This window comes from Haliotis cracherodii, unplaced genomic scaffold (assembly GCF_022045235.1).
Source record: "Haliotis cracherodii isolate W230 unplaced genomic scaffold, xgHalCrac1.p SCAF_7, whole genome shotgun sequence".
NCBI classification, from domain to species: domain Eukaryota; kingdom Metazoa; phylum Mollusca; class Gastropoda; order Lepetellida; family Haliotidae; genus Haliotis; species Haliotis cracherodii.
The window spans coordinates 61,317,186-61,332,787 of NW_027266330.1; the positions used below are offsets into that span (position 1 = coordinate 61,317,186).

Consider the following 15,602-nt stretch of genomic DNA (forward strand, 5'->3'; position numbering starts at 1 on the left):
CACAATCAAAGGCTTTTGTATGGAATACTGTTAGGGACATTCTCGCGATCTCGCATTCTCGCGATCTCGACCTATGGAAACGAGCTAAATATGCCCTAAACACGAGAATGCGAGATCGCGAGAACGCGAGATTTGGCCAAAATATCGCATTCTCGTGTGTTTGGTGCATAGCACGTTTTGTCAAAAGTCGAGAACGCGAGAATGCGACATTTGGACATGATGCAAAATCTCGCAATCTCGCTTTCTCGACTTGTCAAATTAGGCCACAAAAACACTAAATCACGAGAACGCGAGAATGCGACATTTCATTTTCTCGCGATCTTGCGTTCTCATGTACCCGCGCTTTAGGTGCTGTCCGTACTCATGCGTAATATCATATGGTCATATGTGACCTGGTGTATTGGCTTTATCAAGATGTGGAGTGTAGGTCACTGTGACCTGGTACATAGGCTTTATCAAGATGTGGAGTGTAGGTCACTGTGACCTGGTATATAGGCTTTATCAAAATGTGTCGTGTAGGTCAATGTGGCCTGGTGTATTGGCTTTATCAAGATGTGTAGTGTAGATCACTGTGACCTGGAATATAGGCTTTATCAAGATGTATGATATAGATCACCGTGACCTGGTATATAGACTTTATCAAGATGTGTAGTGTAGGTCACCGTGTATTGGTATATATAGGCTTTATAAAGTTGTGTAGTGTAGGTCACCGTGACCTGATATATAGGCTTCGTTCAGGTGTTTAGTGTAGTTCACCGTGACCTGCTATGCCGGCTTCATCCAAATGTTTTCCATTCCATTGTTAAATACCCGCCATACACGTGATCACTTTTCCACTAACGTACCCCTTTCCTTCATTATTTTTCAACTTCAACACGAAACAAATACTGACCTATATTGTCTTAGAGTTATTGTATAAGAATATTTCTCAGATTCTAACAAGCTTTAATATTATTTGTACAAATAGGACTGTGTTCTAAGTTCGAGTTTCGTGAAAACTGTTAACTAATTCATTTTAAAATCCTTTTAGAAAAAAAACCCAGCTGTATCCCCAACCATTTGGGACAACTATACAAAAAAAAAGGAATATAACAAAGTTGAAATATGTGTGGCCCATGTACTATGTGTCCGGCATTATCAAGACTACGAGGAATTACAGATTTCTTTCCCAAGGGAATTGTGTTAATTCCGAGCATTTGGCGAGGGATTTACAACATTCATTCACGAATGTTTGTTTGTTTGTTGTTTAACGCTGTACTCAAAAATATCCAAGCTCAATGACGGCGGTCTGTAAATAATCGAGTCTGGACCAGACAATCCAGTGTTTGACATCATGTTGCGAGTAGGTTATGCAATGTATTAGTCATTGACATTTTAAGAGACAAAATGAAGAAAAAAACTTTCGAAAAGTTACCCTTCATATAAACATCACTGACGACATCCACTTGTTCAGATGACGTAATGTAATTGTACGACGTCATAAACAATGTATTGTTGATTATATTCCCAATATGTGAGATCAGGTTCTAAGTCGTAATTTTCTTTTCTGTCCAAGGTGGCTTTAATTGAACCAATGCTATTTTACAGTGCACTACTTTGGTTGCTGGACATCTATAGTCCGTTTAGATATTGAGTTGTTGAGTAAATATTTCCTCTTTTAATTGTTCTCAAACTTATGAATACACAATGCCATTTAGAAAGTGGTCAAATGTAACAAATGTTATATTATTTACACTTGTCAGAGGGGTACTCAAAGTACGTGATCTAGACTACCAGTTGTCGGACTTTCATTTTTGTGGAAGCTTCGGTGGCCGAGTGGGTTAGATAGCTGACTTTGTGTGCTGGCGATTTGGTGCCTCACTCTGGCAGTGTGGGTTCGAATCCCAGATAGGACTCAACCTAAAAAAGTACGAGAATCTGTTCCTTACTAATAAAGTGTTGTCCAAAATATAACATTTGTTACGTTCTCAAACTTGTTTGAGAAATAAAATTTGAGGTATTGGTAGTTCTTGTTCTGTCTTTCGAAGACAGAAATTTATAGGCCATGAATGTTTAACTTGTTCAAGTCACGATATGGCTGATTTTTTGCCGATGTGACTTGAAATCGTTAAATTGACGCTTGCGAAACATCAATATGCATCTTTTTAATATGTCCCAGTAGAATTTAACGTGACACCAGGTCCTTGTTGACTTCCACATCTCAGCGAAGACCCTTGTGAATTCCGGGTAAGATTCCCGAAGATCCGAATCGTCTCGGTCCAATTGGACCCCGGAGTATTGTGTATTATGCCCTTGGATCGGAGTCGTTCAAACATATTTATACTTATACACTCTGGGTAGATCGATAGTCTGGTTTTAATGTTTGTTTGTTTGTAGTTTAACGCTGCAGTGCTCGTGTTGGTGGAATATTGCTGCTTGCGGGGTTAAAGAAGAAAGAAAAGCAATTAAAAGCAGCAAGATGGGGTTGGGGTGACATAACATTTGCTATTTTGATTGGTTTGTTTGGTTGTTGTTTAACGCCGCACTCAGCAAGATTCCAGCTATATGATGCCGGATGTAGCAAATGTCCATGCTTGTCGTAAGAGGCGACTAACGGGATCGGGTGGTCAGGCTAACTTGGTTGATGCATGTCATTGATCTAAATTGCGTGGAACGATGCTCATGATATTAATCACTGGATTGTCTGGCCCAGACTTGATTATTTACAGACCGCCGTCATATAGCTGGAGTCCCCCGACAGTCCTGGGCCCCGTTCCACAAAGCGATCTTAGCGCTACGACTATCGTAAGCCAGTGTGAAAGTATTGCGCCAATGAGTAGTTTTTCATTCAAACCATCACACAATATACCAGTTTATACACACACATATATACTTAGAGTGAGAAAGTGAGTTGGGTTTAACGCCGCTTTTACCAGTATTCCAGTTATATCACCGCGTGTCAGCTTTATGTTGGAGGAAAGCCCCAAGTGATGCAAGTCTCAGATGTTTACCATTACGGTGAAACCCACGAGCACAGACATGGTTCTGACAAACCTAGAAACATAATCGGGGCGAACCGGGATTCGAACCCACACTCATAGGTTTCTGGCGTGCCCAAGCGACGCAACTCTGCACAGTGAATCGCGGCGCCTTAGACGACTGGGCCACCCGTGCCCCCTCCTATACTAAGAAGCATGAAACAACACCACTGTACAGGTGATTAGGTTGGGATCAATGATTAACGCCAAACAGAACACACGACAAACACCTTAAACTCAAGAAACACTTACACACATTTAATCCAATAGCAGATGGGCCACAGGTATTTTCTTTAGTTTATACGTGATTATCTCCCTTGAAGTGAAGCCATTATTTTATCAACGCTTCACTAAGTAGATCATCAATTCCCCCGGAAACTGCAACAATGCATTTATCTTGTCCGTTCGGGCTTTTAATTCTTACCTACCCAATCTTGTTGAGGTGAGTGGAACTGGCTACGACTTTTAATCACTCTGCTAACCTCAGTGCCATACGTCATTTCACGGTGAGGACAAACAGACGCTGTGAAATAGACCCGAACACGAGTATTGTCTGGGAACATGCCTGTCTTTTCTGGATTAACACTCGTCTTTTTAACTCCGACCTATGAAAAAAACATCGCCGTTTTCCACATTTTCTCCAAAATAATGTAACTTGAATTAAAATTGATAACTGTGTTATTTTGAATTCTTAACAACAACAACAACAACAACAACAACAACAATAATAATCATAATAATAATATTTTCTGTTCCCGAGAGGAGGAAAAGAAAAACATAAAAACAGATAAATGTTTTCTTTGCTTTTTGTACAAAGTTTATTTTGTAACATATGAATGTCATTTTGTAACGTATTCGGAAGATTGGGTATTACAATTGTTCATCAATCGTCCGTTTGTAGACCCTCACTGTATCACTCCTGTGCCCTGGAAGTGTAAATTTCAGTTTTATATATTTCGGTATTAATTTGTTCAGGAGCAAATTTTATTTTAATTCAAATGGAGATGCAAGTGTCGTCGTATCGGTATTTAAACTTTTGACAGCGATAAAATATAATCAGAAATTTTATTATTTCATACTTCTCAGAATTAAGATTCGTGTCATAATTAGACATAGATTTCTTACCATCAGTTAGCATTACCATACTATTTCATACAGCACAGACTGGATAATGGTTTTATCCGACATGAATACCATTTATCTTCCACTACATACCTGTTTGTTCACATATCTGCTGCTCACTGATGTTAGCTTCGTACAGCCGGGTGACAGCACTTAATCATGACCAAAGTGAATGATTGGTGTTCTTCCCTGTAAATCCGGCCATAGCACAGATCCGCTTCACTGTTGTCTGTATGGGACTGTGTCCCATGGGCGATTCAAGATACCATTTTCCATCCTTCGTCTTCTTCAAGGGAGTGAAGTAGAAAGTGTTTGCTCGTGTTGAAGAGGGTGAACTGAAATATTCATCAATACATGTAGTTCTGCACATAGTGTCAACATGAAAGTGGTAGATTTAGGAATGATTGATGAATCTAGAATTATATCAGGTGATCTCTTTAAGTTTTATGATGGTGTTTTTAATTATAGTAACATGCATTTTCTGATTATTCACAAATAGGCTACAGGTACTTCTTGATACTGTGGTTATGAGCAAATATGATAAACTGGCATAAATCGAAAACTTACCAAAGAGATTTGTATTTTTCAAACAGTCGAAGGTAGCATCTTCCTGGGTGTTCAACATTTACGATCTTTGATCTCTCCTGGATTGGTTTTAGAAACATCCTCTGTGTACTGCAAATATCTGCGCCCGTTCTGGTCAGTATGTGGTCCTGTAATCTGTGGATTCTGGTGTAGTCTCAGACTGCGGTGTTCCTTCCCACCACGCAATGCAAAGTTTAGTCCTAGTAAAACAGAAATGTCATTTTAGTCTGTTGCAGAAAATGCCCAAGTAACATATCATGCAATATTGTTATATTATAATGAACTAAATGACAAACTTCTTTGCTGAAGGGTTACAATTTATTAGGCGAATCTACTCAAAGAAAGTTAAATTATAGCGTTTTCAATATGGTTTATAGCATGTAAATGTACTCACCAGTAAGATAAAGCATGTTTTTGAGTAGTTGTGGATTATCTTCGCCAAATGCTCCCTTGTCCCAGAGAGTATTCTCTCCGGCTCTGGATATCACCTCTGTTGGTTTTGGACAGTCTGCACCGTGACGCAATCACGAAAATCTCGTGCAGTTTCAGCTCTTGAGCCAGCTACCTATGTTCGCGCGAGCATTCGCCAGTTCGCGTTAAAAAGGTTTCGTAAATACTTCGTTATAACGCAATGTTTTTAAATAACGTTCTAAACGGTTTATAAGCGGGAGAAAACACTTCTCCTCGGTTTTGGTAGAAAATGTAAAGCCTCGGGATCGTTTTACCTTTTCTCCTATACATATAAACTTTCAACAGGGAAATGCACGCAGACACAATCTAAGACCTTGATGGTGAATGGTGTTAAGTTCTTGAATGTATGATTGTCGGGCTGAACCATATATGAAACAACCGTAATCCAGTTTAGATCGAATCAATGTTCTATATAGATGTAACAGAGTTTGATGGTCTCCACCCCATTTTGCATTTGATACCACCTTAAGGATATCAAGTGCTTTCAAACATTTAGCCTTTAGATTTTTTATATGAGGCATAAAAGACAACTTATAATCAAAGGTAAGACCCAAAAACTTGGTTTCTTTGCCCACTTTTATAGGAATATTATTCAAAATCAATTCTGGATCTTTATGTAATTTCCGTTTATTGCAAAAATAAAAAACAACAGGTTTTAGGTTCAGAGAACTTAAAACCATTTTCTAGAGACCATTTTTGTATTTTATTAAGGTAAAGTTGTAACTGCCTTTCAGTGGTATTCATATTTCTACCAGGGCAATATACATTGAAATCATCAACAAATAACGAGCCATCAATATTTTCATTTAAAACCTCTGCAAGGCTATTGATTTTTATGTTAAAAAGTGTCACTCATAAAATACTGCCCTGATGGAACCCCATTTCTTGATCATATATCTCAGATAATGTGGAGCCCACTCTAACTTTAAATTGTCTATGTTCTAAAAATCGTGTAATTAAATCAGGCATACGGCCACGAAGACACATATCATGGAGATCTTTTAAGATGCCATATTTCCATGTTGTATCGTATGCCTTCTCCAAATAAAAAGGATTCATAGAACATGTTGTTTAGTTATAAAACCATTGTGTATAAATGACTCTAATCTAACCAAATGATCAATGGTGCTCCTCTGGTGCCTGAAACCGGACTGAATATCAGTTATCAGGTTATTACATTCCAAATACCAGACAAGACGCCTGTTGATCATTCGATCCATGGTTTTACAGTTGCAACTTGTTAAAGCTATTGGACGGTAATTAGAAGGATTCGTGTGATCCTTCCCTGGTTTTGGCACAGGAATGATATTAGCCTCATGCCAAGAAGATGGAAAATTACCCGATTCCCAAATATTATTCTACAAGAGTGTTAACAGAAATGACTCAGGTAGATGTTTCAATAATTGATAATGAATATCATCTGGTCCAGATGCTGTTTAGAGCTTTGTTTAGAGTCTCTTGCAGTTCAGTTAACGAAAAAGATTCATTGTAGTCTTCAGAATTATCGGATTTGAAATTAAGAATCTTCTTTTCCTGCTTATTTTGATACCTTTGAAATTTAGGATAATTTTTGGCAGACGATAAATATTTACTGATTGTATCTGCCAACTTATTAGCGATGTCCTTTTTGGATGTTAGTGTATCAATATCAGTTTTCAAGTGTTGAGCACTGCTGGTAGACCCTTTACATTTTATCCTTTGAACCATGTTCGACTTACTTCTGTTGCACGAGGGGAAACGTCGATGTCTACCAGTAACTGAAATTTATTATATAGCTGCACAGGGTCACGTAAACCCATGGAGATTCGATGAGATTGTTTTGAGTAATCAACTTTCTTACTGGCATTTTTTTACTTTTGGAGATGACACTCTTGGTGCTGGATCAGTCTGTGATTCTGATGATACAAACTATTCTCTACATTTGAATTTGGTATGATGACTGAAAAGGTCTCTGTATTTACCCAGGTTATATCGGTCTGACATGTAACAGACATTACCGATTTGGTTAAGGGGAGAGAAAAACTGCAGAGTATGGCATACCGGCTGTTGGAGCAGAGGTTGCTAATAATGCAAGTTTTGCTTCATGATATGTGATATTTTTTTAAGTTTGAGTTTGACAATCTCATACTCATGCTTCCAGATGGGACAGGACTTCGATGAAGACATATGCTCTCCAAAGCAATTGACACATTTTGGAGATGTCATGTGATTTCTACAAGACTGGCCACATGGCCAAACTTTTGACATTTGAAACACTGAAGTGGATTTGGAATATATTGTTCCACTTCGACATAACAGTATCCTGCTTTGATTAATTTAGGGTGTTTGGGCTGTGAAAAAGAAAGTAAGTAGGTATTTGTTTTCAAAATATCGCCATTTCTCTTTGATGTAAACCGTGTGACGTTCGTTACACCTTGACTTTGTAACTCAGCTTCAAGTTCTGTTTCACTCACATCAGACAGCCAACTGTCCCTGTCTCTAACGATGCCTTTACTGCTGTTTTGTGGCGAATAGAGTAGCAGTTTGCTTTGCTGTTTTACATTCTATGAGAAGGAAACCCGATCTAAATTTTTCACAGCTTGCACATCACCAACGATACCATGAATTGCTTGTGATGTTGCAAATGGGTTTAGTTTTAGCCGTTCACCATCAGTTGAGGATACGACCAAAAATCTACTCCAACTATCAGACAATCTGTTCAATGTACTGTCTTCATCAGAGGACAAACATTCATCCAATGCACGTTTGTGTATTTTTGGTTGAGCCATGGTTGAAAAACAAGCCAGCACCGGGTTCATTATTCAAAGGCTGTATATTCAACAACTGCAGTACTTCGGATGTCAATGTACAGTTCACAAGAGGACAATACCTCGTAATAGAGAATGGATGATCTTCACACCGAGGCGATGGTTTCCCCACAGAGTTGAGGGTACCTGCGTTACTAGGATGTCACGGCTGTGTTCATCCTATAATACGCACTGCCTCGGAGATACTTATCTCCTTACATAGTGTTGGAAAAACTTTTCACCTCACATAAAATCAGAGAACGTTCTCCTTAAGTAGTGTTAGAGGTTCTTCTTTCCTCCTAACTACTATCGGAAATACCTCTCTCCTCCTTACTTGAATATAAGGATAACCAGCCAGTTCATGGACACTACACTATAATATTAGCAACTATAGTCACTCAGGTACGTGTCAATACCTTACACTACATACAACAATGCATCAATACTCCGATTTAGTTGTTCAGAAAGCAGGTGATTCTAAATGAAATAACGTTAATATCTATACACATGCACAAACGTTAAGCGCCACCATATTCATAGTCTCTTGATTTCACGTGTGGGAATCAGAAATACGAAGTATGATGAAGTATGACTGAATTAGGCTTCCATAGATTCATGAACCCAAATGTGTCCAGATACCACAAGTAAAGCGTGCTTTACGTGTTGCTGCAGTTCCAAAACCCTTTAAATAATGAAATTCAAGTTTCAGACACGTGGTTGCATTTTGCTCCTGTGTGAGATTCCCCTTCCAATAGAGATTGAAAATCAGCCATGGTGAGGAGTATGTTAACGAACGCTGAAAGATGGCAATTGATAGGCATGAAAAATGCTGGCATGTCACGCAGGGCCATTGCAAGACAAATGGGTCGTCATCACAGTGTTATCACTCGTTTGATTGTCAAACATGGTCAAACCAATGATGTCAATGACAGGCATAGGTCTGGAAGCCCAAGAAAGACCTCTAACAGAGAGGATAGACGTCTTTTCAGGATAGTCAGACGAAATCCATTTGCCACTTCAACAGATTTAAGACTGCAGTGGATTACCCATCAGAGACTCTCGACGATGACCGTAAGGCATCGCCTCAGAACGGCTCGTTATACAGCTAGAAGACCAGTAAAACGTACTCATCTGACTGAGAGGCACATGCGGAATCGTCTGATATGGTGTCGTGCCCGTAGTCGATGGAACTGGAGAAGGGTCCATTGGTCTGACGAGTGTCGAATGCTGCTACGAACTGTTGATGGTCGAATACGTGTTTGGAGGCACCGTAACACTAGTTTTGCACCAAGGAACATCCAGAAGACCTTAGCATGTGGCGGGGGGTCTGTCATGATATGGGGTTGTGTTTCCTTCGGCTGCAAACTTCCGCTGGTGACAGTTCGTGGAAACCTGAATGGCCAACAATACCAAGATGCCGTTCTTCGTCCAGTGGTAGTCCCTCATTTTGACAACCATCCTCTTCAGACAAGACCTGTTTACATGGACGACAATGCTAGACCACACAGATCTCAGGCAGTTTTAGCTTATATGCGTCAAGAAGCTATTACCACTCTTCTTTGGCCGGCCTGTAGTCCGGATCTTAATCCAATTGAGCATCTCTGTGACATTCTTGGCCGGAAAATCAGACATAGTGATCCCCCAGTTAAAAACCTCGCTGGACTTGAAGCTGCACTTTACGAAGAATGGATCCGTTTGCCTCAGAGAGGCATTCAACGACTAGTAATGAACATGAGGCGTAGGGTTGAAGCTGTGGTCAGTGTCCGTGGATCATACACACGTTACTGACGTTTCTGTCTTGCAATAGACTCTGCACTTCCTAGGGTGTCTTTGTGACACCTGATATGGTCTGCTGATATCATGACAGTTACATGACAAAAAAAGGTTTTTCAATGTTTTCTAATCCTTCAATTTCTGGTCTTCAGTAAAATTCCATTCTGCTCATATTCTTTTCGAACACAAGATAAACTTGCTATGGGACAACTTTTGCATCACATGAGGTTTACATTTACGGCTTTTAACAATCGTACATCTCGTTATAATAGTCATCATTAAGTGCCAAAAGTAACAGCTCACAAATATGGGAAGTGGCGCTTAACTTTTGTGCATGTGTATATCTGGACATACAGCACTCTTGTATACGTTTGCAATCAAACTTATAAATGAGTGGCTCAAAGTCAATCTATTTCATGCACGTATTACGTCAAACATATTTCATAACAGTTTGTTTTGTCACATGTTTACACTGCACCAGGTCGGTAATAAATAATACATATGCTTTTATTGACGTACATATATTAACGTTTATCTACATTTGTTTTACATCAAAACAGTTATGTTTACATTACTATTTTACCGAACATGATTTTATGGGAGATGTGTACCTTGTTATCGTCTCTACCTGGCAATGATATTGCCAGTGGGGTGTTGTATTGTACTCACTCACAGATGTCACGTAATGTCCTCTGACTTTTCACTACGTGTTGCGAGAGGACGTACTTTGCCAAGTCCAAATGTCCATTATCACAAGCCATATCAAGGATGTCGTTGCCATAGTCATCTTTCCCTGAAGCATTCCCTCCTTTACCCACAAGTAAGTCAAACACTTCTTTATGTTCACGGGGCGGTCGGGTAGCCTAGAGGTTAAAGCGTTCGCTCGTCACGCCGAAGACCCGGGTTCGATTCCCGACATGGGTACAATGTGTGAAGCCCATTTCTGGTGTCCCCCGCCGTGATATTGCTGAAATATTGCTAAAAGCGGCGTAAAACCATACTCACTCACTCTTTATGTTCACAGCTTTCAGTACAGATGTCCTCCCGTTGTGTCCTCTGCTGTTGATGTCCACGATATGTTGTGAGAGTACATACTTTACCATTTTAACGTGTCTTCCTTCACAGGCCAGATGGAGGACATTGTCATCGCTATCATCTACTTAGGAAGCATTCCCTCCTTTACCGACAAGTAAGTATAACACTTCTTCATGTTCACTTTTGCCGCTTTCAGTACAGGTGTCCTCCCGTATCGTCCCCTGCTGTTGACGTCCACGATATGTTGTGAGAGTAAATAATTTACCATTTTAACGTGTCCTCCCTTACAGGCCAGATGAAGGACATTGTCATCATCATCATCTACTGAGGAAGCATTAGCTCCTTCACCAACAAGGAAGTCAAACACTTCTTTACGTCCACAGTATGCCGCTTTCAGTACAGGTGTCCTCCCGTGTCGTCCTCTGCTGTTGATGTCCGCGATATGTTGTGAGAGTATATGCTTTATCATTTTAACGTGTCCTTTTCTACAGGCCATATGAAGGATATTATCATCATTATCATCTACTGAGGAAGCATCAGCTCCTTTACCAACAAGCAAGTCAAACACTTCTTTATGTCCCCAGTATGCCGCTTTCATTACAGGTGTCCTCCCGTGTCGTCCTCTGCTGTTGATGTCCACGATATGTTGTGAGAGTATATGCTTTATCATTTTAACGTGTCCTTTTCTACAGGCCATATGAAGGATATTATCATCATTATCATCTACTGAGGAAGCATTAGCTCCTTTACCAACAAGTAAGTCAAACACTTCTTTATATCCCCAGTATGCCGCTTTCAGTACAGGTGTCCTCCCGTCGTGTCCTCTACTGTTGATGTCCACGATATGTTGCGATAGGACATGTTTTACCATTTCAATGTGTCCCCCGGAACAGCCGACATGAAGGATATTGTCATCATTATCATCTACTACGGAAGCATTGGCTCCTTTATCCACAAGTAAGTCATACACTTCTTTCTGTCCGGAGTATGTTGCGCTCACCAAAGGTGTTCTTCCATATTGTGCTCTGCTGTTGATGCTCACGATACCCTGTGATAGAACATACTTCACTGTCGCAATGTCTCCTCCAACATAGGCCAAATGAAGAATGGTGTTTCCAACAGTGTCAACAGGTGACAAATCACATCCTTTACTCACAAGAAAGTCAAACACGATCCCATTTCCTTTATGTGCTGCCTCCATCACTGGTGTCCTATTGTACTTACCTCCCCTGCTGTTTATTTCTACCTTTCCTCCAGACAAGATGTTCCCCACCTGGCACATGTCCCCCACCAAGCAGGCATCATGAAACGCTTTGTCCACTTGCTTTCCATTCTTGGGAGGTTTCTTTAGCGGACATCTCTCAGGATAGGACTGCTTCCCAACTATAAATATGTCAGCTCTTATTAGCAATAGCACACCAAGGAAACATAACATCAATCACACGTTTGTTTTGTATGATTACCAACAAACCATGTATATCGCTAGGCATGGGAGGTGGAGGCGAGTGGCCTGGTTCAATTGACATGCCACTAATGGTGGCTCAGTGTACCAGGTATGGGGGGGGGGGGGGGGGGGGGGGGGTGAGATATTTTTGTCTGTTTGTTAGCACCTCACTCAGCATTATTCCAGCTATATCAGGGTGGCCTGTATGTAAACGAGTTTGGACCAGCCAATTCGCTGAACGTTTGTTTTCCCTTTACAAACGGGGATTTAACAATTATGTGATTTTTACTGAAAGTATTGATATACAATGATGGCAGTGATTATTGACTGATGTCAATAATGATGATAACAAAACCTTGAAATGTATAATTTGGGCATTAGCCTTAATCGCTTACAGAGAGTATCTTTCCCGTCACCTTTGTAATATTCCAGTTCAGATAAATCACCTTCAAGGAGATTAACTGAAACAATGATACTGCTTACCTTTTACACAAACATATTTTCCTGACCGAGTCCTCAAACATTCCGAACCTTGATCGCAAGACGTGGATGCACAGGCCTCAGTCAAGATCTGCAAACAGAAGTAGCTAAGAAAATGTTGATTTCTGATTATTAATACTGGAGTCAAAAACATCAGGCAGAAACTCTACTCCATGCTTTTGTGAATGTCATGTCATGGTCTATTTCTGATGTCATTAACCCTGAGGAGGAGCATGTTTGTAGTGTGCAGCTTCATAAGTACTTGGCTTATATTTTGAAAGGTTTTTAGTGTCTAAGTCTAGTGAAAGAATTGATTGCGATTTCGTGGATTGTCGTGGAGAAGGTATGTATCCAAAATCAATTCCCGAATCCGGATTTGAAACAGAAAATCAAAGGTAAAGGTTCAAAATATGCCTTTCATCATCTTGAAGATGGTAATCTAAAGGCGACTATGCTTGTCGTAAGAGGCGACTAACGGGATCAGGTGGTCAGGCTCGCTGACTTGGTTGATGCATGGCATCGTGTCCTAATTGCGTGGATCGATGGTTATGATGTCAATCACTGGATTGTCTGGTCCAGACTCGAATATTTACAGACCGCCGTCATATAGCTGGAATATTGCTGAGTGCGGCGTTAAACAACGGACAACAACAACAGCTTACTGACAAAGCTGCCATTGCAAATAAACTTGGCAAAGCTTTGGCTAAACACTCTTCATAATCTAATTACGTATCTAAATTACAACAACAAGTACAAACATCAAGCCCCCGATACTGCAACAGGTGCTGACAACATCAATTATCAAGTCTTTGAAAGGAATTTAGAATTGATACACATCAATTGTATTCAATTTTGTCCAAATATTCTCTCCCTTATCCATTATCAACTTCTGAAACACTTGCCTGAATCGTGTTTAGAAGTTCTGCTTAGTATCTTTGATGACATATGGACTTCAGGGAATTATCCTTCTTTGGGGCATATTTCCATTGTAATCCCTATACCAAAGCCTGGCCGGGATAATTCAGATCCTTTAAATTATCGACCTATATAATTCACCAGCTGTGTCTGTAAAACGTGGAACGTATGTTCGAAACCAACAATATAATCACTAACATTCAATGTGGTTTCCGGAAAAAATACAACAGAAGTACCATTGATCATTTAGTACGTTCGGATTATTAAAAATGCCATTGTAAACGAACAGCATCCGGTATCAATATACTTATATCAAGATTCCGTCCGTCCGTCTGTCCATCTGTCCGTCCGTCCGAAAACTTTGTCCGAGCGATTTCTCTTAAACTACTCAGTGGATTCATCTCAAACTTAGTACATATAATCTGTGTCATATGGAGGGGTGCAGTCAAAAGAAAAAAAATGTTTTTATTAATTTTCCATTTTTTAATGAATTTTTCAAACCCTAACGCCGTCTGAAAACTTTGTCCGGGCGATTTCTCTTAAACTATTCAGTGGGTTCATCTCAAACTTAGTACATATAATCTGTGTCATATGGAGGGGTGCAGTCAAAAGAAATAAATTGTTTTTATTAATTTTCCATTTTTTTATGAATTTTTCAAACCCTAACCAGGGTTTCCCCTGAAACAGAATTCTTGCGTATATGACTCTCATTTAAGGAAAAATATGTCCAGAAATAAATGACTGTGTCATGACTGACGCAATTTCAAAATATCTATGTTGTTGTTTACCAGCTTTGGAATGAAACGATGCACGTGATGTAAACAAAGGAAAACTACGCAAATGGACGAGGTTTTTCACGTTTCGGCATATTTTCTCACTAAAAGTGATGGCATAAATCCTGTGGAGGAATCATGCAGGAAGGAAATGTATTGCAAGTCCCCATGATCCCCAGTAAGGTTGGTCTAACTTCGGTTATTATTTGTGTGTAGCCTTTTTTTAATTGATAAGACTTAATCTATGTATAGCATTAGATATTGAAAATCTAATACCTAGTTTCCTTTCCTATATGGCTAAATTATTGCCGATGCGATGTAAACTTTAAGTCGAACAGTCACTATTTGTTTTCACATGGACTTTAATTTATGTATTTTGTTTGCACTCACTCACACTCAGTATCATACAGTAATAACATCGAGATAAATCAACACATTTTCATCAATTTACTTACATTTGGCTGATTCTTTAGGAGAAAAATAGACCATGGTTTCTCCGTAGTTTTCTTTGATTCACCAGCTGGTAGACGGCAGGTTAAAGTTTCAAAATTGTATTCAAAACCCAAACAGCCACCTGTTTCAATACATTTTACTTGACACATTTTGATGCCAATGCTACTGATAGTGACAGCCCTGTCAACCAAAAGGCTACTTTGTTTAGTGCTGCACGTGGAAAGTACAATCATCAAGTAAAATGATAACATCAAGAGCAGGTTCCTTAAGTCACACAGCAGTATCATCTTAGAAGATCTATACAATAAGAAATCAAAACTCACTCCACCACTAGGGATCAGAATAAAATCTGCAATATTAGCTTCTGATATTAAACTCCAAGCTATAGCTCCTACTAAACTTTTCTCCTCTCCTCCTTGGCAAATGGTAAAGCCAGAGGTAGACCTGACATTAACCAAACTTAAGAAATCCGATACTAACCAATTAATATACCAACAAGAATACCATCAACTAAGAAACAATTATGACACTTATAAATCTATATTTACAGATGGATCCAAGGATGGTGGCGCAGTTGCTAGTGCCACTGTCATTGGATCCAGAACAATCTCTTCACGTTTACCTGATAATAGTTCCATATTCACTGCAGAAGCAAACGCCATTTTTACAGCACTTAAATATATCAGTAATCAAGCTAAACATAAACAATTCATACTGTTTTCAGATTCTCTTTCATGCCTCCAGGTAA

General features: G+C 39.5%; 1 protein-coding gene across 1 annotated transcript; it reads right to left on the minus strand.

Moving 5' to 3' along the window:
• Positions 1-9,086: 9,086 nt before the first annotated feature.
• LOC139449063 (serine/threonine-protein phosphatase 6 regulatory ankyrin repeat subunit A-like) lies at positions 9,087-14,890 on the minus strand. The gene is made up of 4 exons (XM_071230531.1): positions 14,857-14,890; positions 11,969-12,172; positions 11,055-11,767; positions 9,087-9,218 (listed from the first exon to the last, which is right to left on the minus strand). The coding sequence occupies exons 1-4, from the start codon at positions 14,888-14,890 to the stop codon at positions 9,087-9,089; spliced, it is 1,083 nt and encodes a 360-aa protein (XP_071086632.1).
• Between the last annotated feature and the right edge of the window lie 712 nt (positions 14,891-15,602).

Excerpts from the sequence above, each read along its gene's own strand:
- LOC139449063 (XM_071230531.1), bottom strand. The coding sequence starts at position 14,890 with ATGGTCTATTTTTCTCCTAAAGAATCAGCCAAAT. Across the intron at positions 11,768-11,968 it reads GGAGGCAGCACATAAAGGAA|AGAAAGAAGTGTATGACTTA; the intron begins ATGGGATCGTGT and ends CATACTCCGGAC. Across the intron at positions 9,219-11,054 it reads AGGGAGGACACGTTAAAATG|TTCGTAGCAGCATTCGACAC; the intron begins GTAAATTATTTA and ends GACCATCAACAG.